Genomic DNA, 23,233 nt, shown 5'->3' with positions numbered 1-23,233 from the left:
TCTGCATCTCTGAAATTTATTTGAGCATAATTCTACTGGTTCATTTTAAACTATTTAAAGATCTGTGTCTCCACTGCACCTCTACTGACACTTCAGTAACAGGGATAACTGAAGACATTAGCTAGGAAGGGATGAATTAGGTAGGATGCCAAATAATCTGCAGATGATATGACTGATGGAGCTGTTGACACTTTAGCAGCAATTCCTGAATGCACAGTTACTTTGACTGTATGACACTGATTTAGCCTGGCAATCTGTACCATACAGGATTTTCATGTTATACTAAACAACTTATTCTTTATTTTTATGGGTGATTACCTCATTCTGGTTTAGAACTGAATTGCTTCCTCAGACAATTGAGGTAGTTCAGAGTTATAGCATAGTGATGTTAACAATATTTTTTAATGTATCTTATATATATGTCAGAATAGTAGCATTTGTGTTCTTAAATATTATTTATTTGATTTCAGGTCATGTAAAATTGACTGACTTCGGATTATGTAAAGAATCTATTCATGACGGAACAGTCACACACACATTCTGTGGAACAATTGAATACATGTGAGCTGCCAGATGAAACGTAGAAGTATTACTGTGGGCTGGGGGTAGTGGTTAAATTTTGCCTTTTTTAACTGGTTGTTCATATGTTCAGTCATGGAAATTTTACTTGAAAATGAGCAGTGAGCAGAATTAGTTAAGCTTGTTAAAATACTTTCATATTTTCAATTTTTCTTATTATAGGGCCCCTGAAATCTTGATGAGGAGTGGGCATAATCGTGCTGTGGACTGGTGGAGTTTGGGGGCATTAATGTATGACATGCTGACTGGAGCAGTAGGTGCACAGTTATAATTGCATGTATTTCTCTTTATAGCTTTTGAAGTTATGCATATTCTAATTCAATTGCATGTATAAATATGTATATAACTGTAGAGGCTGCAAATAAGAAATATAACTAAAATATGGCTATACTTTGACTACAGTCATGAACTGCTCTCATCCAAACAATTAGCTGGAAGTCCCATTTGCAGTAATTTTATCTGCTTTATAAATTACTGAAATGAGTTCTGTGTGCACAAATTAGAGACCTAAACAAATCGTATTTTTCCTTCCATTACAATGGTGCTTTCTAGCCTCCTTTCACTGGGGAGAACAGAAAGAAAACAATTGACAAGATTCTCAAGTGTAAACTCAACTTGCCTCCCTACCTCACACAAGAAGCCAGAGATCTGCTTAAAAAGGTACAACTTTAACAAATGTCAGTACTACACAAGTATGTAGAAAATAGGAATATAATGTGGCTATTCAATCCATGCTTGTTTTGACTACTAAGTCAGTCTTGGTTTTGTGTGGCACAGAAAGTGATTTTCCTTGAAAATACGATTTTCTGATGAATGCAGATTTTCTGATTGTTCCATATTCATTCTGCATGGTACACATTCACGATGATTTGTGTCAGGACTAGTCTAATCATAATGGCATAACTAATTTGGGATGTTATTTCTCATTAAGCTGCTAAAAAGAAATGCTGCCTCACGTCTAGGAGCTGGTCCTGGAGATGCTGGAGAAGTTCAGGTAACTTTTGCTAACTCAAGAATTCTTAAATTACCTCACTGAAAATATACAGTAGCTTAGTGGGTACATTGGAGAAGAGAATGTTTCTGTCTTGAAGTGTAACGAGCAAAAAAGCAACTCGGCATGACAAGTGATTGAAACATGAGATCTTTGAAGTTTAACAAAAGAGCAGTTGTCTGCCTATTAGATAATTTGAGATTTGGAAAATAACTTTCCTTCTTTAGTTCTGTCTTCCAGTAGATCTTTTTTACTAGTTTCACAATTCTGAATTTGACAGTCAACCATGTAAGTGATGTTACTCTAGGAATCTGATGAAAAACCCGCTAGCCCTTACATTTAGTACAACTCTCAGGGGATAAGTGTAACTAATTGGCTTTAAATGTTACACAGTGAAATCTTAAGCAAAAACCTAGTTCCTATTTCTTCCAGCTTGACTTTCTGTGGTGAGATTAACCTACTATAGAGTCATTCCACAGTTCTGATAAGTTGTCATTAATAAAGTGTTTCATCATTATTTTCAGGTATCTAACATTTAAAGTTGAAAAATGTTGACGTGTTTAGCATGTCAACTGTCTTTTTCTAATGCTTTCAAGGAAAACGTGATAGGGACATATGTTGTCTGACTAGGAGGTATGGTGTCAATTTTCACGTCTTCCAGCTAATCTGACGTAATGTTGCAGGATATATTATGCTGTGCCTATCTGTGATTTCGGAAAGACACCACAGGGAGGGTCTGAAAAGAACATGCTTATTAATTCTTGGTCTTGTTTTAATTTGCTTTAACAGTAACATTTAACAAAAACAGTTGTATCTTATTTCTGGAAGATCTTACCCTAAGATAAAATCTAGATCTTAACTTTTTAATCTTAAATTTCTGCAATTTTTACTCAGAAGGCTGGTGCATGACTGTGCTATTGCTAACTTTTCTAGGCTCACCCGTTCTTCAGACACATTAACTGGGATGAGCTGTTGGCACGAAAGGTGGAACCTCCTTTTAAACCCTTATTGGTATGTACTCAAGAGTACTGTGAGATATTCCTCCTAAACCTTTAGAAAAGGTCTTAAACAATGTGGTATCTGAAACTCAGAAACATTCACTCTTACAAACCAGAATACCATTGCTTTCTGTTAACTTTAAAACTTAAATGTATCACCCTAGGTTACTGGTTCTCAGATTGACCCTTTTCAAATTAAAGGGAGAAACTAGTTTAAGTGCAGATTTCTTTTTTTTTTCTTTCTGAGATGCTATATCAACATTTAAGAAACAAAAACATTCCTTCATGCTTTTCTGTCTTATTCTACAGTCATGGTATTCAGCTGTCACTGGAATATAATCTTGCTTATGTGAGAAGGTGGCAACATCAGCTAAGAGCTAATTTATCCATCTGTTCAGGCTCCTGAAGGAAGAAAGTTCTACTTCAGTTTTAATTCCTCCTGCTTCTAAGCTGTAGATTAATCAGTCTTGGAAGTGCAGTTATTTCTGAATTTCTTCTTCTAAACATTATATAGTAAGTAAGATGATAGTTGCTAGGCAGAAGTAAATGAAGTCATGTAATTAAGTATTTTGGATGTTTGCTTATTAATATTTATACTGCGTCTAGTACATTTAGACAGTAATTAAAGTTCACCTCAAACCAAAGATGTCATGAATAACCCTGTATTATCCTAATTTATCTAATTTATATTTTGATTACATGACATGTCTTTTTTTTTTTTCTGGGTCCGATTAGCCACAGCAGCAAGGGCATAGGTACCCCTGTTTACTGACTACTAAAAATCTCACTTTGAACTGACTTATGCATCACTAATGTTGGGTATACTCTAGTATGGGGACTCCAGGCCTTTTGTCCTCTCCTTTTTTGAATGAAATCCAGAATGACATGAAAGACTACTATTTCCAAACCAAGTATCTGAAGATAGCTTTCTTGTCTGTTATTAAGAAATTTTATGCAAGTTGTTGTTACTAACCAGGTGGTTTTTAAAATTACACTTCCATGGTTGCATGAAGGTCTCCACAAATCACATACTTATCTGCCTTTTCAGTAACACTTGAGGAGTGAGAGGGGGATCTTGGAATGATGTCTGTTCAACTAAATTAAAGAATATTCTTCATAGCCCTTTATTTCACAGTTGTCATTCATCCCTTACAGTATAAACACTTCTCTATCTGCAAAAATGGGATGAAATTATCTGGAGAGAGACTTCCAGAAACTAATAATTGCAATTGTTCTATACTGGTTGTGACCAGGGTTAAACTTGCAAGAAACTGGCATTGTATTTCTAAAAGTTTTTGTTTGTAATTTGACATTTTTTAAAGGCATCTTTTTAATTTGTGTTCCTTTTTGATCCATAATTTTTGCCCCTCCCCCTTGCCTTTATTTCTCAGTGTCAGTGCCCATAGTGACCTCCCACTGGCAGCGACAGGATTCCGACACCACTCCAGGGTTTTACTACAGCAGAGCTCTGCCAAAAACCTATGGAATGAACTCCATCCAGAGGCTACACTGATCACCGCTAAGCCATTTGGTTGATATCTGTAATATAAACCCTTAATCATTTTGTTTTTGCAAAGCAATCTGAAGAGGATGTGAGCCAGTTTGATTCAAAGTTTACACGTCAGACACCTGTTGATAGCCCAGATGACTCTACTCTCAGTGAAAGTGCCAACCAGGTCTTTCTGGTAAGTGAGCCAGACAAGTGTTCAGTGACTGCGGAGAGTTATGTAGTGTTACTTCGAAACAGTAGGGCATTTCAGGTAATTTAATTCTGTAGAATTTTACCATCTGATACTTGAAGCAAACTATCGTAGTTTTAAATACATATACTGCAACAGGTTTGCAGTGTTTGCGGACTTTATATACTTTAGTTTGATTGTTTCAGACATTTTTTGAAATAATAGATAACCTAAAACTCACAGCCAACAAACATTGCTTACTTTCTGAAATGTCAGTGTTCTAATTTGAAATCGCACTAAGAATTGTGGGGATGGGAGTGTTTTCATAGACACAGGGACAGTCCATTCCATACATCACAATTAGTTAATTGGAGCATGCTTCTGTGAATCTGTGATCTGAGTAGAAATACTGGGTGAGCAGGCATCCAAGTAAGGAATTCCCTAAAGTCCTGCTGTTTGCTTCAGGAAGCGAGTAGAAGTTCATGTGTCTACAGTTACTGCCATTTTTATAATTTTCATTTCATGATAGTAATAACTGTGCAAGTGATCAGAAATGTAAATCTTGCATGTATGTTACAGAGCACTCATTCCTGTTTTGCAGGGTTTTACATACGTGGCTCCATCTGTACTTGAAAGTGTAAAAGAGAAATTTTCTTTTGAACCAAAAATTCGATCACCTCGCAGATTCATAGGTAGCCCTAGGACACCAGTCAGGTACCTCTTTTTTTCTTTCCTTTTTTTTTTTTTTTTGGTAATACGCTTTTTTGGCAAGTAGTTAAAAATATGGCCTTTCTTCTAAGTAACCCCATCACTTCCATTAAAGTGTTACTTTACAAAACATATTATTAGAGATAAATTTATGGTGTTTGGCAGCACAGGAAGTACTAATTGCCAGCTATGCAAAACTGGTACAGCCTCACAGTCTGATGACTTTGGTACACTGTTCCTGTAAAACTTTCAGAACATCCAAAGTGCTTATGTGCTGCTCAAGGATCATTTTAGTATAGAAAATTCTGCAGTTGTCTAGAAATAAATCCCAATAAATCAAATGAGAGAATTTTACTTTACAAGAGGCCACAGTAGATTATAGACTTGAAAACTCTCAAACTTCTGGAAGTGGAAGGAAGAAGTAAATACTTCTCAACAGACATTTCATTTCGGCTGCTTGCAGAATGAAGGACATACCTTTGTGCTGTGTGTATCTTCACCTCTGATTTTTATATTTCTTGTTTTAAAGCCCTGTAAAGTTTTCCCCTGGGGAATTTTGGGGAAGAGGTGCTTCTGCCAGCGCATCAAATACTCAGACACCTGTGGAATATCCAATGGAGACAAGTGGAATAGAACAAATGGATGTGACAGTCTGTGGAGAGGCCTCAGCACCACTTCCAATCCGGCAACCAAACTCTGGGCCATATAAAAAACAAGCTTTTCCCATGATTTCCAAACGACCAGAGCACTTGCGCATGAATCTATGACAACACAATTTTTTAAGCCTTTGAAGGTGGAAAACAAAGAATGGACATAAGCCCCTTGAAGTTGAAATATGAGGGCTTGCATGGTTTACTTTTAAAAAGTGACAGTATCAAAGAGTCAGTCCTTGCACAGAGCGACTTGGAAAGCAAAGAAAAATGGATTTTTTTTTTCTGTCAATCAATGGTGCATAAAAAACTTTAGAAAATGGTATTGCAGAACTCTAGGCACATCATCTAACTGATTCGCAGTGACATCTTCTCACCTTATCAAGGATTTTTCAGCTTGGTAGCTTGAAACTGACAGTATTAAGGGTCAGGATGTTGCTTCAGAATCACTGGTCTAGTTGTGAATGTGTCAAGGAGGGTTAGCCCTTTCACTAGGCAAAGTATGAAATGCCTATATGCTTGCATCTGAGGAATAATTAGCATGCAAGCTTGGTTAAGCTGTTTCCTGCAATGGGGTGGAATCAAAGATGAGAGATAAAATTAATTGGTATTTCACATTCAAAACCTAATGAGTTTTTTTATATATATAAGAAAAAATATATATTTTTCAAATAGATTTTTTTGATTCAGCTCATTATGGAAAGTATCCCAAAATTAAACTGCAAAATAATTGGTTGCTGTGAAGAAAGCAAAGGCTCTAGTTCTGATTCTCCTCATGAAACAAAAAATCAATAAGCAAATTACTCAATTACCAGCTTGGCAATGCGGGGTGGGAAAGAACTGTTTCACTTGCTTACCCAGCTGAAATACCTGTTCCTGCAAAGACAAATGGATCTAATCAAATCACAGTGCTGCTATGTTCTAGGCTTAACTGGAAGCCATGGGCTCAAATACACGTCCTGCTTATTTCATCCTTGTCCTCAGCAGACATTTCACTGGGAAACATCACTTTTGTATATGCCAGTCACTTAGATGGAGACAGCTGAATATACCGAGATTCTTACCCATATAAAAGGTCAGGAAAAAGTGCATCGGAACACAAGGTCAGTCGATGTGGATATATTACCACAGGAAACACATGCAAGTTCTACACAGTATAAGCAAATAAACCTTTTTGTAACCAATGGGTAAGAACTTGAGGAAAATTTTTTTTTAATAAAATTTTGCTTATGGGAGTTCCCTGTCATTATACATTTCTAAATTTACTAATTTTTTTTCTATGCTGGGGCAATAAATTCGCTGATTGTATGAGGGAAAAAAAATGTTATATGGCCTTTCAGTGAATGTCTTCCACAGTGGGTCAGAACTTTAGCAACTTAATTTAGGAAACATGTTCTAAGGACACTATTTATGTTTTTGAAATTGTCATAATCTGTACAAATGACTTACAGGTACAAAGAATAAAATAAAGGTAACTTTACCTTACTTAATACTTCCTGCCTTAAAGAAAGCATTTCCATGAACATAGCTGGTGAAAGGGTTAATATCTGCAGAGCTTTACACTAGTTAGAGTGTGTATGGTGTGTGCGTGTGTATATGATCATGCAACTGCATACAAGTCCTGTCATTTTTTGCCTGCCACATGTTGCATTATCTTTAGTCAAACTGTGCAAAGTCTACTTCTAGCGTTTCACAACAGTAGGGATTTTTTATAGATTCTGCTTATTCTGTGTATACTGAATCTTTTTGAGCCATAGGATCCAAGCCATAAAACTCTACACATGCTGAATCCAATCAGAGTGCTGTTTTCTAAAACTTGCAAGCCAGAAGGATTCAGTGATATCTTGGTGATACTAATGAAGAACCAACAAAAATATACTTATGATTGGACAAAAAAAATAGAACTTTTTTATTCCTGATAAGCCTTTTGTTGGAGGTGTTTTTTTTTTTTGTTTTTTTTTTTAGCTTTGTAAGGAAAATCAAGTTAGTGATAGAAATTGTACTGGAAGGTTACCATTTCTAATTTGGTAATATGGCCGCTGGTGACATGTTGTGAAACCACAATCACAGTGCTCACGTGTGTATGTATTACACAGATTTGCAAAGAGGCAACACTGCGAGCAATGCCTGCTCCGTGCCACTTGTTAACATAGGTTTCGTAACATGTTTACTGACTTTAAAGCTTTTTTTTTTCTTTTTTTTGAGGCAAATCTCTCTTGGTCCTAGCTACAGCTAACAGTTGCTTTTTGGTTGGCTGGATATAGCTGTCCAGTAGAGTTGGTTTAGTATGGCTGGCAAGAATGGCAAGAGTTGTTTGTCTGAATTCACTGCTTAATTACAGACACAGTTTTATCATTTTTAAAAGTAAATTTCATGTACTGTCAATGTTTCATCCCATAGATTATAAGTTTAATTCCCTACCATAACTGTGAAACTTTTGGAGTGTGACTCAGACAGCAAGCACACACTATGCAATATGGTTTATCCTGTATTTATTTGTAAAAATATCAGACATAGATCCTCTATATATATATATAGTAGTGTCAAAATTACTAGTCATGACCTAAGGGGAGTGGAGTTCTAGCTCCTGTCTGGCTATTTCAGATAAGTGCAGAATGCATTGAATATTGGAGAGCTTAACAAGTGCTTTCTTTTGTTCATTTAAAAATGTCTTAAATTTTTCATTAGAGTATAGAATCTTATTTTTTTTATTTTGTATGAGCTGCGCTTTTTTAATTATAATCACTGAAAAAAATCACTATAATTTGATTTTATAGGATTTTTGTAGCATTACAAAAATATAGTAAAACTGAGGTTAATACCTGTTTTGGCTAACCATATAAAAGTATTAAATCTTAAACTTGAACAAAAGTCATATTTTTTTTTACTAGATGTTAAATAGGGGAGTATTTTGTTCTGCAGGTCATTATCACAAAAGGTTTATAGGTCAGCTGTGTTACCAGCAGTTTTTCTTTTCCCATTTAATGCAGAAGCTATTCTGGTATAAGATACTCAGAATTTCATCATTTTTTCTCTGTGGGAGTGATACATACATTTGATGCCATTTGTGTACTAAATTGTAATTTTGGGAATGCTGGAATAATTCCTACCAAGACTGTCTTAATTGTGCCATCTGACATTTGAATGTCATCCTGGTATTAGCTCATAATAAAACATAAAAATAAATGAGTCAATTGTTCTTTTGAATATCCTTTTTTTTTCTCACTATCCAAAAGCTGAACAGCTGGAGAACATTTAATATGTGTCCACACTATATGGTGGATGTGTACTTCGGGTCTTATTCTCTTTAATATTAACTCCCAAACTGCTCTCACTGTTAATCACACTCCATTTCCTAGTTTACATTGAAGTAAAGGAGAAAAAAAAAAGTTTTTAAGAACGAGGCAAATTATTTCAGTATTCTTCCTCTAGGTTCTTGATGATTTACTGTATGTGGTTTCTGTGTATGAACTTCTACAGATTGTTCTCTTCTAGATTAACTTAGTTTTGTAGCTGTGTTCAAGAAACAAACTTCAGCTGCCTTAGGAAAAAAAAAAAGGTAATCCCTATTCTGTTTTTCATCTTTCACAATTTACTGGAGCTAAATATACTGCAGAATAAGATAGATGTGAATAGCAATTAACTGAAAATTTAAACATATGCCAATCCAAGTGACCTATTTTTTTGTTTTTTAGGAAGTAGGTAGGGCCTAAGTATAACTGTCTTTCATGACAGCTTTGAAGGAAAAAGGAGGGAGGTGGAATTATGCTTAGAACTTAAACGACCTGACAGATGCTAGTTCTGCTCAGTCTGTCTTTACCAAGGGTTGGTACCTTCACCTAGTTTCTTTGGCTCTTAGAGAGGGTATCGATTGCCATTTGTCATCCTCTGTTCTGTCTCCTGCAGAATCACAAGTGCTGGGTGTTGGTGTCTGTGTGGAAAGCAGTGCTGCTACCCTGGCCTGAGTGGGCTTGATGAGGAAGAGCTGTGTCTTAATAGCATGGTGCTGACAAGCGGATCAGAGAGGATGTCGCTCATGGATGTAAGTTACTTGCTTCTTTCCTCTCTGTAACTAAAATGAGAATGACTTATCTTGTTTCATTTATGAAATGTAAATCTAACATGGCTGATAAATTGTTTAAGTTATTTGTTTTTTAATAAACTGTGTTTGATAATATTACTGGGTTCTCACTGTATCTTGAAGAAAGTGCATTAACTGGGAGAGAAAATAGGACAAGTTGTTCTCTGATTCTATATCTGACCAATATTCACCATTATTCTAGTAAGGTGATGTTACTAGTATGTGGCAGACAAAAAACAAAGGATCAACAACAATGCAAGATTGACTTAAAACACTTACAGCATATTTTGTTGTGCTCCCTACCTTTCCAGGCAAGTTGGTTATTATAGTTTAAGAGAAGGGCAAATATGTCTTAGGCTTATTCATACAAAGCATTTTTTTTGTAGGTGCTGTTTGTTTTCTAAATTAAATATGGTACTCAGATTACTTATACAATATTCATACAATATCTGTATTAAGGAAAAAAAAACCACTACAACAAATTAGAACCCCATTTAGGTAAGCTGTACGTTCAGATTGTTTAGAAAAGTCCAAATATGATTACATAACTGTCTGAAGAGCCACATAAGCTGTCAAAGTTCTGTGGGTGTTTCAGATTCAGAATCCAACTTTAAGTTCCCCCTACTCACTTTTGTTCCTTGACAGATTCAGTTCTTGTCTATCACTCAAGGTAAGTTCTGCTGCAGCAGCAGTCTGGGCATTAGCATAGATGAAATTCAGATGACAGAGACCTGATCTTGTATCAGCTTTAAATGCAAACTAAGGCACAGCTAGATCTCTCCAAGGAAACAAAGAGCAGTTTGTTCTGCCAGTGCTGGAGGCATGAGCACTAGCCCATTATAGCACAGCTCAGGCTGTGGCCAAGCACTAATTTCTCCCTGACACCCTCTGGCCTGCACTAACACCATTCAGCTGCACATTTTCCAAACTAAGTACCTCACCTGCTGGGAAAGGCCTCCCTGAGAACCAGTCTCTTCTACTCACATAAGTTTCCAATTACATACTTGGAAGCTTTTGCCTGTTTTCTTTAAGCTGGAGTCCTTTCCCCAGTCACTCAGATTCCATGGTGGAACAACCATATAGCACACTTACCTGAACTGCAGTAAACTTCAAACAAATGTAATTAGCAAGTATTTAGTATGCTATGGAAAAACCCAGGCTGACATAAAATGATACCTGTTAGCTTGAGTTTTCCTTAAGATTTTATTCAGAGTAGTGAATCTTACTAGTATTATACTTTAGCTGTACCTTTAAGCACTCTCCCATCATGCTCTGTCAGCCCTATAAATCTGCCTGCTTCTGCTGCAACTTTGCAGTACTTGGGCACCCTGCCTGGCTGTTTGAGTTGCTACATCATTCATCAAGTAAGTGTTTAACTTGTGAATTCCTTTTTCCTAATTTAGAAGTTTCCTAAAGATATTCAGTTAAGACAAACTCAAGTTAATGACAACTTAATTCAGCTTTGCCTGTAAGAATAACAAACGTTTGTTTTGTTGTTTTTTAGTATTTTCTGAATAGCAAGGTGAGAAAAGACAAGCAGGAAAAAAAAAAAAAGGAATTAAGATAGGTAAGTTAGATCTATAATCAGCATAAAGACTAGTCATGAATAAATTGGAGCATTTGTGTTTTTGTTTCTCGTAAGACATTAGTTTAACCAGCAAGGTATGCCTAGCAATGAGCTGTTATTATGTACTTACATGTAAATTAATACTGAAACAGTAATGAAACTTATTTTATTCAATGTGCACCAAACAAAATGATTTAAATGCATTTATTCTCTGATTTTTATGTATACCACAAATTGCATATATAATATAAAATAGATTCTCCCCTGTATGAAAATCTGGTTCCTGATGTGACAAGAAAATATAGTATTAAAGATCTGTTTTAAAAATACCAACTTCATAAAATGGCGAGTAAAAAACTAGTATCAGTGATTGATTTATGTATTAAGCTTAAGATCAATTAGAAATCTGCAAGAACCTAAAGGGGAAACATCTTATTCTTGTGTCCTGTCTCCAGGTACAATGAGAAATAGTTGCTGTTTTAGATGCATGAATAAGAAGTTAATTTCTCTGATCTGTTGAGCTAGCATTAAAGGATCTTTAATGTCAAGTGTGACACATAGATTTAACTCCCACTGTAATCCAGAACGTAAAATTTGCTCATAATCTAGGTTTTTGGTTTCAGTAATGTTAAAAGGATAAATAAAATTTAGCATGGTCTGGAACACTATTTAAAAACTTTTAAATAAAATATTGAATGAAGAAGCTGCTGCAAGCAGCAATGCAGCATTTTTTAAAGGATTTGATTGTTTCCTGGCAGAATCACGAGAGAAGCAATGATGGCTTTTCTCCTTTCATTCTGAAAACATTTTTCTATACTTAAGAAGGCAAATTAACATTTCCTGCACTGTTTTAAATACTGGGATATTTCATAGAAGCATCAAATCCTAGATAATCTAGAATTTGGAAACTCGTTCCTTGTCACCTACACTTTCACCTGCAGTAAGCTGGAAGACCTTAGCTTGTACAAATGAACCGTAAAACAAGTTTTAACATGCTTTAGAAAATCTGTAGATGCATAGATGTAGCTCCATCCTTCCACTTGTTAACATGGTCTGAAATAACAGTTCTGCAGAGTGGACACGTTTTTTCTCTATTAAACCATAAAGAGATGCATTCTTCACAAAATGTGTGCTGTAATGAAAAGAATGACAACTTAGAGCTTCTAAGCTCTTCCACTTGTAAGAAGATCTATTATTTGCATTGTCTTGTTTCTAAAGATAATCAGAAGACGTACACTTGCTAATCTATGTTGTTAACCATTTTTTAAAAAACATTTGCAAAAAGTAATTCTGATTATGTGTATTACCTGACAGATAAGCAGAATAGGCTTCTGAAATTCAGCTTGACAGATAGGACAAATATCATCTGATTCAGAACACTGTCTCTTGCTAGCCATCACCCCATAGTGCTGTAAAACAAGATTTTTTTCAGCAGATAATAGTTTCAAAGGGGAAAAAGAAAATGACAGAAAAGAGTTGGGAATAAGGATATGTCAGGAGATACATGTCAGGAGAAATATCCAATTCCTAATCTAAAACCTTGCTAGGTTTTTCAACAGTTGTTTTAGGGGCTATTGCTTATTCCCCTGATAATAGTTGTAGGAAAAATCTGTAATAGTTTTATTTTAAGATGCCTCCAAGCAAAACACTTGAAATTTCATCTTAAATTTGATAGAGATAGTGATGATACTGTGCTCTAAAGTCTTCTATATGTTTTACTGCGTAAATAGCAGATACTAAATAACTATACCTGTTACTATAGAGAAAGACTGAGGAACTTTTAAAACTCTATCAGATACTACTTGCATGTCAGTTATTTTGGCAAGCTTCATTTTTCACTTACATTTCTGCATAAAGTTTTACCTATATCTAACCAATACTTATTCCAGTTAAAAAATAGGAAAACAAGGATAGGTTATTTCATATAGTTTTATCTGAAGATACATGCAGGATAATGGTGGTTTAGTTTTCTTTGGTTCAAGTTAGCCCATAATTACATAGTCAGGAAACTCAGACTGTGAAATGGGGGGAGCGTGTAGAGGGATTCCTTTAAAAATGCATTTATCTATTTCTAGAACTATACAAAATAATACATGAATGAGATATTTCAAAAAGAAGCCTTTTCATTTAAATCAGATCTACTGTTTTGTCAAAAGAGCATTCAATACTCACTGGTCGTGTACAAAATATCCGTAAAACCTGTTTGAAGTTTCTCAATTGTCCAAAAAAACTCAAAAGCTGGAACGGGAAGGAAAACCTGAGTTATGTTGAAAGTCTTTCTTTGTGAATTAAAGAAAGCTTCCAAGTTTCTGTGCAAATCCCAGTAGCGTAAGTGTCACTGTAATCTGATGTTGGCAAGAACGTAAGCAAAGCAGTAGTTCAGACCAACCCTATTTTTAGTTGCTTCATGTGTAGCCAAACTCAGAATTCATCCCAAAGTTCTTTTTCACCAATAGGTGGCTGTTCTTTACAAGAAAAATATTGTTAAGGTTATAAAGTACTCAATTGCAAGTATACCAGCATTATATACCGGCATTATTATTATATACACAGTAGCCTTTAGACTTGTAATTAAGGCACCATAGTATGATAAAGTATTTTTCATGTTCAAGCAGAATTTATACTGAGATTGCTAAAGAGTTCATCTGTCCCAAGTGTAACCAAAGTAGACAGCCATTTCAAACGCTTCTCTAACTTGTTTAGCATCACAGGGAAATTCTAGCAGACATTGCCTTCTTTGGAAAATGCTGACTTTTTTTAGCCATAAATTTCATCTTTATTTCTCACGGTCTTTTTCTCAGTTTCTGATGACAGTGTGATCAAAGTCTGATTTGAGAAGCGTCCTATAGTAACTGTGTTCTTTGATATACCACCCCAGTCTCCCAGAACAGGTGCAGAAATAGACAAGAAGATTTAGGAAAACTGGCTCAGGGTGCTATCAGTTTTGGAAGGTTGTATCGGTTAAACTGAAGCATCAACTTGCAAGTTAGTTCAAACACAGAAACGTTCAGAAATGTGTTGGCTTATATGCCTCTACCCCTCCAGTGGCAATTACCGTAAAATAGTTTAAGACTGTAAGGGTTACGTACCTTTAGGATGAGGTAGACGAGGCCCAGCAATATCCCAGGGGTCCAGCCTAGCACACTGTCAGGCTCCCCATAGCCAATAAGAAAACGGAACCAAACTGGTATGGGGACAAACATACGGTAATACTGGCAGAGTTCTTCTAACAGCATGTACCAGTAGCCCTAAGCAAGACATGTAAAAGAATCTCTCAAGATTTAAAATACAAATGCTTTTTAAAATATATAGAAAAGATGTACTAGCATTCTTTAGAGTAACTTCCCCTCATTGGATCTTGAAGCAAGTATATATGAAGGACAACAGTAGAAGAACGAAGACCAGATGATAAATCTCACCACAACTGTACAAACAACAATACCACAATTGATTGCTGTACTGGAGAAAAATTAATAGGCTAAAAAAGGGTGGCTTTGTAGGATACCTACCTACTACAATGCTATCAAACTTGCTAAGACAAGCTAAGACACAGATCAGCTTGTCATTACAAGTTGTGTTCACCATTTAGGATTAAAAAACAATCAGGCCTCTCTCTTTATTAACAAACATAATGATTAGAGGAAACCCATTTCTAATGTATTTCATGCCTGTGTAAAAAGGCTTCTCTTGTGATAAATAACCCCTATGTAGAACAGGGTAATAAGAAAAAGGTGGGGACAGGAGGAGAAAGAAACAGAGTACCTGGACTTAGCAGGTAAACGGAGTTCAATAATGCCCTAAATGTTACTGAATAGTAACTGCAACAGACAAGTAGCCTTCACAGAGCACTGTGTTCACACACATTTATATGCTTCTAACAATTAAGTGTGCGTGTGTATTTGACTAATCATAGATATTAGCTCTAATAACGGGATAAAGTACTCTGACTAATTTGACAGGAAAATGGCATGATTTCTCACTATTGACCAGATTCTTTCTTTAATTTAGCTATTTAGGTCACCGTTGGTGCAATGGAATTTCCAATTTTTGGCTGTTGTATCAGTAGTTGTAGATACAGAGATCTTGATTATAAGCTACTATTGCTCCAAATCATATGTACCTGAGAAATGCTGTTCTGGTACATTTTAGTAGATAAAACCTACAAAAACACTCAAATGCTATCACATGCTAACTATATATATAAATATATTTTTAAACTAGTACTAGTATGTTCTATTTCAACACAGATTATTTTTTGCATGTCTTACCTTGGGAAGCAGATAAAGATACATACCCACCAACCAATGCAGACTTCTATAAAAACCATTAAATTTCATTGGTTTGAGGAAAGAAAGCTATCAATCAAATTCATTGGTCTGACAATTTTACTAATTAACAAAAGGAGAACTATTTTTTTAAGAGAAAAAATAGTCATTTACACGCACAGGTATTAAAATCTCCCCACGTCAGTTACTGACAAGCAAGTACAAGATTTACTGTACATCAGCTGGTCCGTGCTAGCAGCCTGTATACACGTTCTTACATTGCTGCAAATAAAAGGTTTCTTCATCCTACCACTTACAGTAGAAATAAGCCCACTTATTCCATGAAATAATACAAGCCATTGTTTCAGATCAGACTGTAAACCTTCCTTACCACCAAGAAGGGAAGAACATAAAATTCACAGGGTTTTCTTGCCCAGTGTAGTGATAGATTATATACAGACCTTTAATTTAAAAGACTTTCCCTTAGGTAAAATTTAATAACTAGCTAATTTTACCATAAAAGGATGCTCATAAGGATATAGATCATTTTCTTACCTTGGATTTAAAGGACATCATAAAAGAAGGCACCAAGAGAATAAAGCACTTGAAGCCCATGAAGAGGAATTTCAGAATGAAGTCTGTGACTCCCACAATCCAAAGCACCTCCCAGAAGTTCTTAAAATCCACAGTAGGGTTTAAAAAGATTAAGCTACAAAAAAAAATAAAGTATCAGAAGTTACTGGAGCACGCTGTTTAGAGGAAAGCATAACCAGAGATTATATCACAACATGCTTAAATAAATAAACAAACAGTTTACATAGAGGAGAAAAATACTTGCTAAGAAAATGAACTCTTTATTATAAATTGATCCTTTATGATCTCTGGCAATCTCTCCATTTCTGAGCCTTCTTTCACGGCAAACCTTGTCCCTAGAGATGGGCTTTCTTTTCCATTTTTGCAATACAGCCTTTGACTGATTTACAACTAGGGCTGTAGCTACAGAATAATAACGGTAAAAAATAAATGGCAGATATAAGCCCCCCAGAGTGCCAGAATGCTACGTATTCAGTATGTTGAAGGCAAGGTGGTAGGATCAAAGCTGGGAATCAAACCCTGCCACTTCCTCCATGGCATAGTACAGCCTTTAAGTTGAGTTCATGGTCCAATTTTACAAATTCTAACATCATGTTTTTAAGGACAGCACTTGTTCAGTTTAGCAGAGGAGGAGGAATGGAAATTGTAATGAAAGAAATCAATGCTACAGTTAAAGAAAAACAGCTCTTGCCCAGATAAAGTGTTTCCAGTTAGTATTTTATTAATTTATGATCTGATGGGAGATGTTCCTGTACTTACCTGTAATACAGTGACTGAGAATGAAAGGTGTAATACAAGAGGAGAGATGATCCAGTTAAGTATACTAGTAACCAAGCACATTGCACCTTGGAGCACCGTTCCTGTAAGATAATCGTTAAGACAAATTACAGCCCTTATCTTGGTAAGAATGTCTTAACTGTGTCTCCAAAGCACTAAGTCTATCATACTTAAACAGAGTTATTGCTAGAGGATTCCATACTAATTCATACTGATTTTAGGTCAGATAAAACTGTAGAACTCATTAGAAAAGTAAAGCAGCGATTCTAGTGTTTTCAACATAATTTCTATGTGTATCAAGGTCTTTCCTAAAAACACACCAAAAACCATCCCACTCTGAAGGAACAAGTTTTCCTTTGAGACTGCTGGAAGTTTAAACTCTCAACCACTATTTGATTCCAAACACGGTTAAGTTCTTCCATAAACTGCAAAAAAACTGTATCACTTAAGTGAATTCAATAGTGAAAGGGAGGAAAAATCTGAATTTTGCAAACTTTAATCTGAGAAGCTCTATACTGTATAAAAGCACTACAGTTTACAAGACTGCTTCTGTCTTGAAACGTATTACACTTAGTTTTATTTACCAAATAATGCTATCTCCATTCACATTTCTTTCAAGAATCGATGTATAAAGGTCTTGGTTAACTTACAGAATTCTGTTGCGTAGGGTGATACTTACTCTTAGAAAAACCTGATTTACTATGCTTTTGTTTGCATACATATAAGTTGTTAGCAGCCCAATTCCAAGAGAAATGCCTATTAGAAAAAAAGGGTCAGTTATACACAAGAAATTAAAAAAAAAAAAAACAAAAAAAACATACTGAATTGGGTTTAAAAAAAAAAAAAGCCGTGTCTAGTATTTCTTTGTGATTTCAATTAATAGCTCAGACTATCAAGCCAGAATAATTAAGCATTTTTTGTGTGTGCCAGCAAAGGAAACAGAAGCTATTGAAATGTAGTTTAGTACATCTCTATTTCTGATGAACAAAGCAAATAAAAATAAAGCTAAAAATAAATCAAGTTATATCTCAGGCATGGTTATCAGCTTATCTTTGTTTGGGGGGAGGGTCTCTTCCCTCAGACCGTGTTTTGTTATACTCTACCAATTATATGCTGCATGATCAATTTGACACACAGAATCAAGATATACGGCAGACTTTTGTGCAGCCACTGGAGGAGGTATCTGAGCTCTGAGAGGGAGCTGCCACTGTGTTCCTCTGAGTCTGGAGCGGAGTCATCAAGCCCCCCTGCTTCATTGTGGGCATGTCCATGTGAGCGACTTTGGGAACCTGGCCTCAAAGGCCGAGAACTCGCATTTTCTCTGCCTTCTCCTGCAGCAGTGCTTAGCTGAATGCGAACATCTCCGCTATGATGGCACGAGCTCTCTCCTGATGACCTCGCTGCATGGGTGCTTTGAGAAGGTGAAGGGTCATCACCACTCCCTTGGATGTTGTGGAGATGACTGCAGTTTGCTTGCATGGTGGGATTTTTTTCTGGTCCAGATTCCTACTACTTTGTCTCCTGGAATGGGAAATAAAAAGTTGTCATTGAAGGAAGAGTACAACTATGCAGGGAAAAAAACACAGCACAAAGAGACAGTAAATTGCATTGAGTGATTGCCTGCATGAAGCAAAGTAAAGGTTCTCTTAACAGATCCTGGCTCTCTTTGTTCTTGAAGCTGGCATGCTGGGTTTGCATCCTATCATCAAGGGGCAACTTTCTGTGTGCCATATTAAATGACTTCCTCTCATTCAGATGCAGATTTTCTAGCCTGCAGTGAACCTGGCTGCCTTGGCAAAATCTGAGGTTGTTTCAGTGCAAATGAGACCAGCGAAAGCTGTTGAATTGGAGACCAATTCTGCTGGTGCAGAAGAGAGCTCAGAAGTGCTGCATAATTTCACAAAAATAGTCAGTAACAGTAGTAGGCCAACAAAAAAGGAACAAACAGTGATGGGAAGGAAGCAAAGAGTACATTTACATGCATGCACAAAATGGTGTTTGTTCAGACAAGTCTAGTCAAAAGACAGTGCATATTAAAAATTGAGGGCCATTATAAGATTAACAAGAGATTACCCTGTCTGGGTAAGCAAGCAGAACCCGGTTTAGTCCATATTGTAAGAAGCATTTGAAAGAGCCTGGACCATCTGGTTCGGGTCAAAAAAAAAGTGCAGCCAGCGAGCTGGGTGAGACCACCCAAATGAGGATTTTTTTTTTCCTTTGGCATCCTTCTACTGTCTTCTTGGACAGTATTTCACTTCTGTGTCTGTCTTTGCATACATCTACTTCTCTGGAGTGCAGTATCATAGTAATAACTTTGGAGAATGCTCTGATGCTGGATTTTGCAGTAGTCATCACTATTAAGTAACGTCATCAAAATATTAAGAATTATGTTATAGTCCTTTTTCATTAATTCAAGCTCCTCCAGATTCTTCTTTGAAATTAATTTTTCCACAGCGTAGCATACACGTACAGTTAGTTTCACTGGGGATATCAAATGGTTAAAGCAACATTGCTGTGCTATTTTGTAAGATGAAAAGGTAATTTTGCACAGCAAGAAATTCTTAATGTATTTGCACAAACCTGAGAGTCTTTAGCCTCTAAAATTGAGGTTATAGGAGATGAGTAAGTTGCATAAATTTATACAATAGAACTTCTTACTACCATTTAGAAATGCTGCTGCTACTATATTTTTGTTGGCCAAAGATTACATCATGCTTCAGCGCAGCCAGAATTCATGTTCTGTAATTTAATGCAGGAGTAAAGCCAATACACTGGAAATAGTATTAACTTTACAAACAGCACGTCTCTGGGCTTGGGCCACGAATGCTGCTTTTAAAGGGAAAACAACGTTAATTAGCGATCCTCGGTTAGTAAAAGCAGGGCCTGCTTCTGCAAAACCTGACAGAGCACTGATTAAAATAAAAAAGCGAGGGAGCCCATTGTCCGAGGCGCACAGGCTGCTGCCTGACAAACTTGCAGGAACTCAGTTACGGGGCTGTATTTCGGAGGGGAAGCGGTGGGGCTGTGTTTCGGTGTTTCCACACGCACACCCCCCCCCCCGTAGCTCTGACAGCGCCTTTACAGCCCCCTCACGCCGGGCGCTGCCCCCGCTCGCTCGGGGCGCGGCTGGAGGCCGCGGCTCGGTCCCGGGAGGATGGGACGGGGCCGGGGCAGCCCCACGCCGCTCCCCCGCTCCCCACCGCCCTCCACAGAAGCCCCGGCACGGGAGGGGAACGAGCCCGGAGGCGCCTCCCCGCTCCTAGCCGCTGTCCGGGGCCCCCTCTCCCCGCCCTTCCCCTGCCCAGGCAGCGGCCCCGCGGCGGTACCTCAGGGGGCGGCGGCTCCTCATGGGGCGGGCGGTGCCTCAGGGGGCGGCCGGCGCCTCCCGCCCGCCGCCGCCACCGCTGCTTCTGCTGCCCAGGCCGCGGCCGCCCGCCGCCTCCATCGCCGAGGCCGAGTGGGCGGGAGAGGGCGCGGCGGGGGGAGGAAGAGGAGGAGCCGTGAGGGGACGAGGAGGAGGAGGAGGAGGAAGGCTCGGAGTTGCTGTGGCAACGGGCGGCCGCGGCTCCTCCAGGCCTTCGTTCCATCAGGGGGCTGGTGGGGGGGAAGCCCCCCACAGCGGCAGGGCTGCGGTTCCCGGTGTTTTTTTTTTTTTATTGAAATGGGTCGGGGGGGCAATAAAAGGGAAGGAGATGAAGGGGCGGCCGTGTGGGCGCCGAGGTCCGGTGCTCACCACAGGGAACCGTGCTGGGGGCAATGGGCTGCGCCTCCCAGGAGACCTGAGGAAAATGCCTCCCTTGTTAGTGCCGCCGTAGCTCGTAGGAATTAAATAGATACGTTTTTTTTTTTTATTTCTTTGAAAATGTGCTCCTGAATAAATTAGTTTGCGGCCAGAAATGGCATCTGTTTCCCTTGGCTCATACTTTTGCAAGCGTTTAGTTCGCAGCTCGCGTTGAAGCTGGTGCCCGGTACCTGAGCGGTTTTGAAAATCAGAACGAAAACAGGGCAACTTGTGGGCTGTGGGGTCAGTAACCCTGGGAGAGGGAGGGGCAGGCACTCAGCCATCACACCTCACGAGCAGAAAACTAAGTATTTAGAGGAGCTAAGTGGCCTGCTGTCTAGTAATTCCTGCCATCCCACAGCAAACCTCTTTTGTACTTGAGGACTGAAGCAGCTGAAAACGCTGGACACGGCTCTTTCTGCTGGAGGTAGGTTTGAAGGAGGCACCTGCAGCGCTTTTACCTGCCTTTGTGATGTTATTGCTGACCTTCCAATGAATCTGTATTCAGAATTTGTGGACTGGAAATGTCTGCCCTCCTGTGAGGGAAGGGATTAGCTTTTGCGTTTCACTTGGGCTGCAGATGATGCGTTGGAATCAAAATAAAGCCAAACTGGGGCTAGTTACGACAAATATGCTGAAGTGCTAAATAAGCCTCCTGTTCCTGTAGGCCCTCTGAACTAAGGAGACCTTTTAATTGGTACAGAATTATTATCTAAGTACTTCTCAGGAGCAGCAACAATGTAGATTTCAGATGCTCAGCTGGAAGCACTCTGAAAATTACATGGCTGTATCTCCATCTTACGCTATAAGCCTGTAACAGTACTGTTATATTTTTATGATGTCCTACCTGTGTTATGCTTATGTTCACTCTCTTTGCTCACTAGGTCATTCTCATAGTGTTTGGGTTATGAAAGACAATGTGGTCTATCTTAACTTAATTCTCATATCAGGAAGAACAATTATAAATCTTATTTTTAAGTAGTATTTAATAGCTGGAAATTATGCATGCCTTCTGTACATGCTTTGAAAGTGTATAAATATAGAAAGCCTGCTTCAGCTGTTCCTTTTTTGTAATTATAAAATGCATTAAATTGCGAATGTAGTTTTAAATTGAAATTTTTCTCAAACTTTCTTACACGCACTTGAAATATGAAAATAATTAATGGCAAATGATTAATCAGTAGTGTTTGCTCATGCAGGTCACTTGCTGATTTATCTCCAATTCACAACTCATTAGAAGGTATGTAGCTCTTCAGTGATGTTGTTATTTAACAGGTATCTTTTCATGATGCTATTAATGACATCTGGATTTAGTCACTCCTTAAAAACAAGATAGACTTCATAGATTATTAACATAAATTTTGAATCCTCTTCCCATGGGTATTGCATGTGTTGGGTTATGTAATGCTTAATTATAAATCTACCAATCCGTATTTTTGACTCGCCTCCTAGAATGCCCATAAATCTCACACACGGAGACAAATAGCTGTCTAGGCATGTTTTCAGGTGGGGAAAGAAGACAGTCTGGAAGCACACAGATATAAGTATCCCCAGACTTTCCCATCCTCCTAGGTACAGGTAGTGCCTCCTTAGTTGATGGTATCAGCAGATTTCGTCAGTTTATACCTACTTTTCCCATCATTGTTAATAAATTCATGAAACAATATTGGAACAAACACTGATCCTCGTGGAACTCTGCTGGTGCTGCCCTGGCAGCATACTACTTAAACAGTTGCTCTGTACTAAAAGTTACCTAGTTTTATGCATAAAAAATTTAGAAGAAAGTATTTTGCATCCTAATTCCTGATGGAGCTCTGCAAAGCTTCCCTCTTAGAACAGATTAGGGGATTACAATCTTAATCTTCATTTCTTTTTCTACTTAATATATTTTAATATAACTTTTTCAAAAAGGTGAGGAAGGAATTACAGTCCTTTAAAGTTCAGTGTACAGCATACATTTTTGGTGAAATTAGTAGGAACTGATCTCAGATGCATGGAAAGAAATTGTAGTTAATGATATGGTAAAAATTTGTTTCCTTGCTAGAGTATGTAAAATAGCAGAATGTCCTGAATATTCAAAGGCTTTTATTGGTTGACTTCATTATTCACAAAATGTTACATGAGTATGGAAGATGCGTAAAATTAAGGGGGTTTAGTTTACACTGTTTGGAGGATTTGAAAATCTTAGCAGAAGGCTCAAATGACCTTTACAATTTGAATCCTTCCTGAGCTTCAGGTGCTCAATCCCTGTAAAAACTAGCTGCTGCAATTATACAACAATTTGAATTTTGAGCACGGGAAAACAGTTCCTGCGCTCCTGTATGTAAAGCACTTCAGAATAGAGACCAGTTTTGAAAACCCATCACTTGAGTGATTGCAGAGGAATCTGAATTTCGCTGTTGAAGTTTGATTATGTAGGCTTTTTCCAACAGACTTGTGAGGAATTTTAACCAGACATTTTTATAAAGCAGTGACATCATCTTCTTCCCTGAGGTTTCCAGAAATCTGACTAGCCCTCTGTGTACAGCAACATGCTGAATTCTGTTAAATCATTCTGTACTGA

General features: G+C 37.7%; 2 protein-coding genes and 1 long non-coding RNA gene across 8 annotated transcripts in view; 2 read left to right on the top strand and 1 right to left on the bottom strand.

The window, feature by feature from the left end:
* RPS6KB1 (ribosomal protein S6 kinase B1) overlaps positions 1–8,794 on the top strand; it is a 48,971-nt gene extending 40,177 nt beyond the window's left edge. For both annotated transcript variants that reach the window (XM_068656309.1, XM_068656307.1), the window contains exons 8-15: positions 471–561; positions 742–832; positions 1,132–1,239; positions 1,511–1,573; positions 2,504–2,581; positions 4,146–4,253; positions 4,849–4,961; positions 5,485–8,794. In XM_068656309.1, the coding sequence (XP_068512410.1) occupies positions 471–561; positions 742–832; positions 1,132–1,239; positions 1,511–1,573; positions 2,504–2,581; positions 4,146–4,253; positions 4,849–4,961; positions 5,485–5,722 (890 nt within the window). In that variant the 3' untranslated portion in view covers positions 5,723–8,794. The remainder of the gene's footprint in view (positions 1–470; positions 562–741; positions 833–1,131; positions 1,240–1,510; positions 1,574–2,503; positions 2,582–4,145; positions 4,254–4,848; positions 4,962–5,484) is intronic.
* An 863-nt stretch (positions 8,795–9,657) lies between these two features.
* LOC137842369 (uncharacterized) overlaps positions 9,658–23,233 on the top strand; it is a 39,178-nt gene continuing 25,602 nt past the window's right edge. For 2 of the 4 annotated variants that reach the window (XR_011089039.1, XR_011089036.1), the window contains exons 1-2: positions 20,408–21,097; positions 21,870–21,910. This is a non-coding gene — a long non-coding RNA (uncharacterized lncRNA). Of the gene's footprint in view, positions 11,051–11,190; positions 11,254–20,407; positions 21,098–21,869; positions 21,911–23,233 lie in introns of those variants that run through there. The other 2 variants (XR_011089037.1, XR_011089038.1) reach the window with 2 other exon arrangements.
* RNFT1 (ring finger protein, transmembrane 1) lies at positions 11,444–20,371 on the bottom strand. 2 transcript variants are annotated; one of them, XM_068656316.1, is made up of 9 exons: positions 20,216–20,371; positions 17,993–18,410; positions 17,569–17,645; positions 16,872–16,972; positions 16,074–16,227; positions 14,343–14,501; positions 13,426–13,491; positions 12,561–12,662; positions 11,444–12,385 (listed from the first exon to the last, which is right to left on the bottom strand). In XM_068656316.1, the coding sequence occupies exons 2-9, from the start codon at positions 18,366–18,368 to the stop codon at positions 12,251–12,253; spliced, it is 1,170 nt and encodes a 389-aa protein (XP_068512417.1). In that variant the 5' UTR covers positions 18,369–18,410; positions 20,216–20,371; the 3' UTR covers positions 11,444–12,250. The 2 variants fall into 2 exon arrangements, with proteins under 2 accessions (XP_068512417.1, XP_068512418.1); XM_068656317.1 differs by having other exon boundaries at positions 18,047–18,410.

The sequence above is a fragment of the Anas acuta genome, chromosome 19, assembly GCF_963932015.1.
Source record: "Anas acuta chromosome 19, bAnaAcu1.1, whole genome shotgun sequence".
Classification (NCBI taxonomy): Eukaryota; Metazoa; Chordata; class Aves; order Anseriformes; family Anatidae; genus Anas; species Anas acuta.
This window is presented reverse-complemented; position numbering and strand designations above follow the sequence as displayed.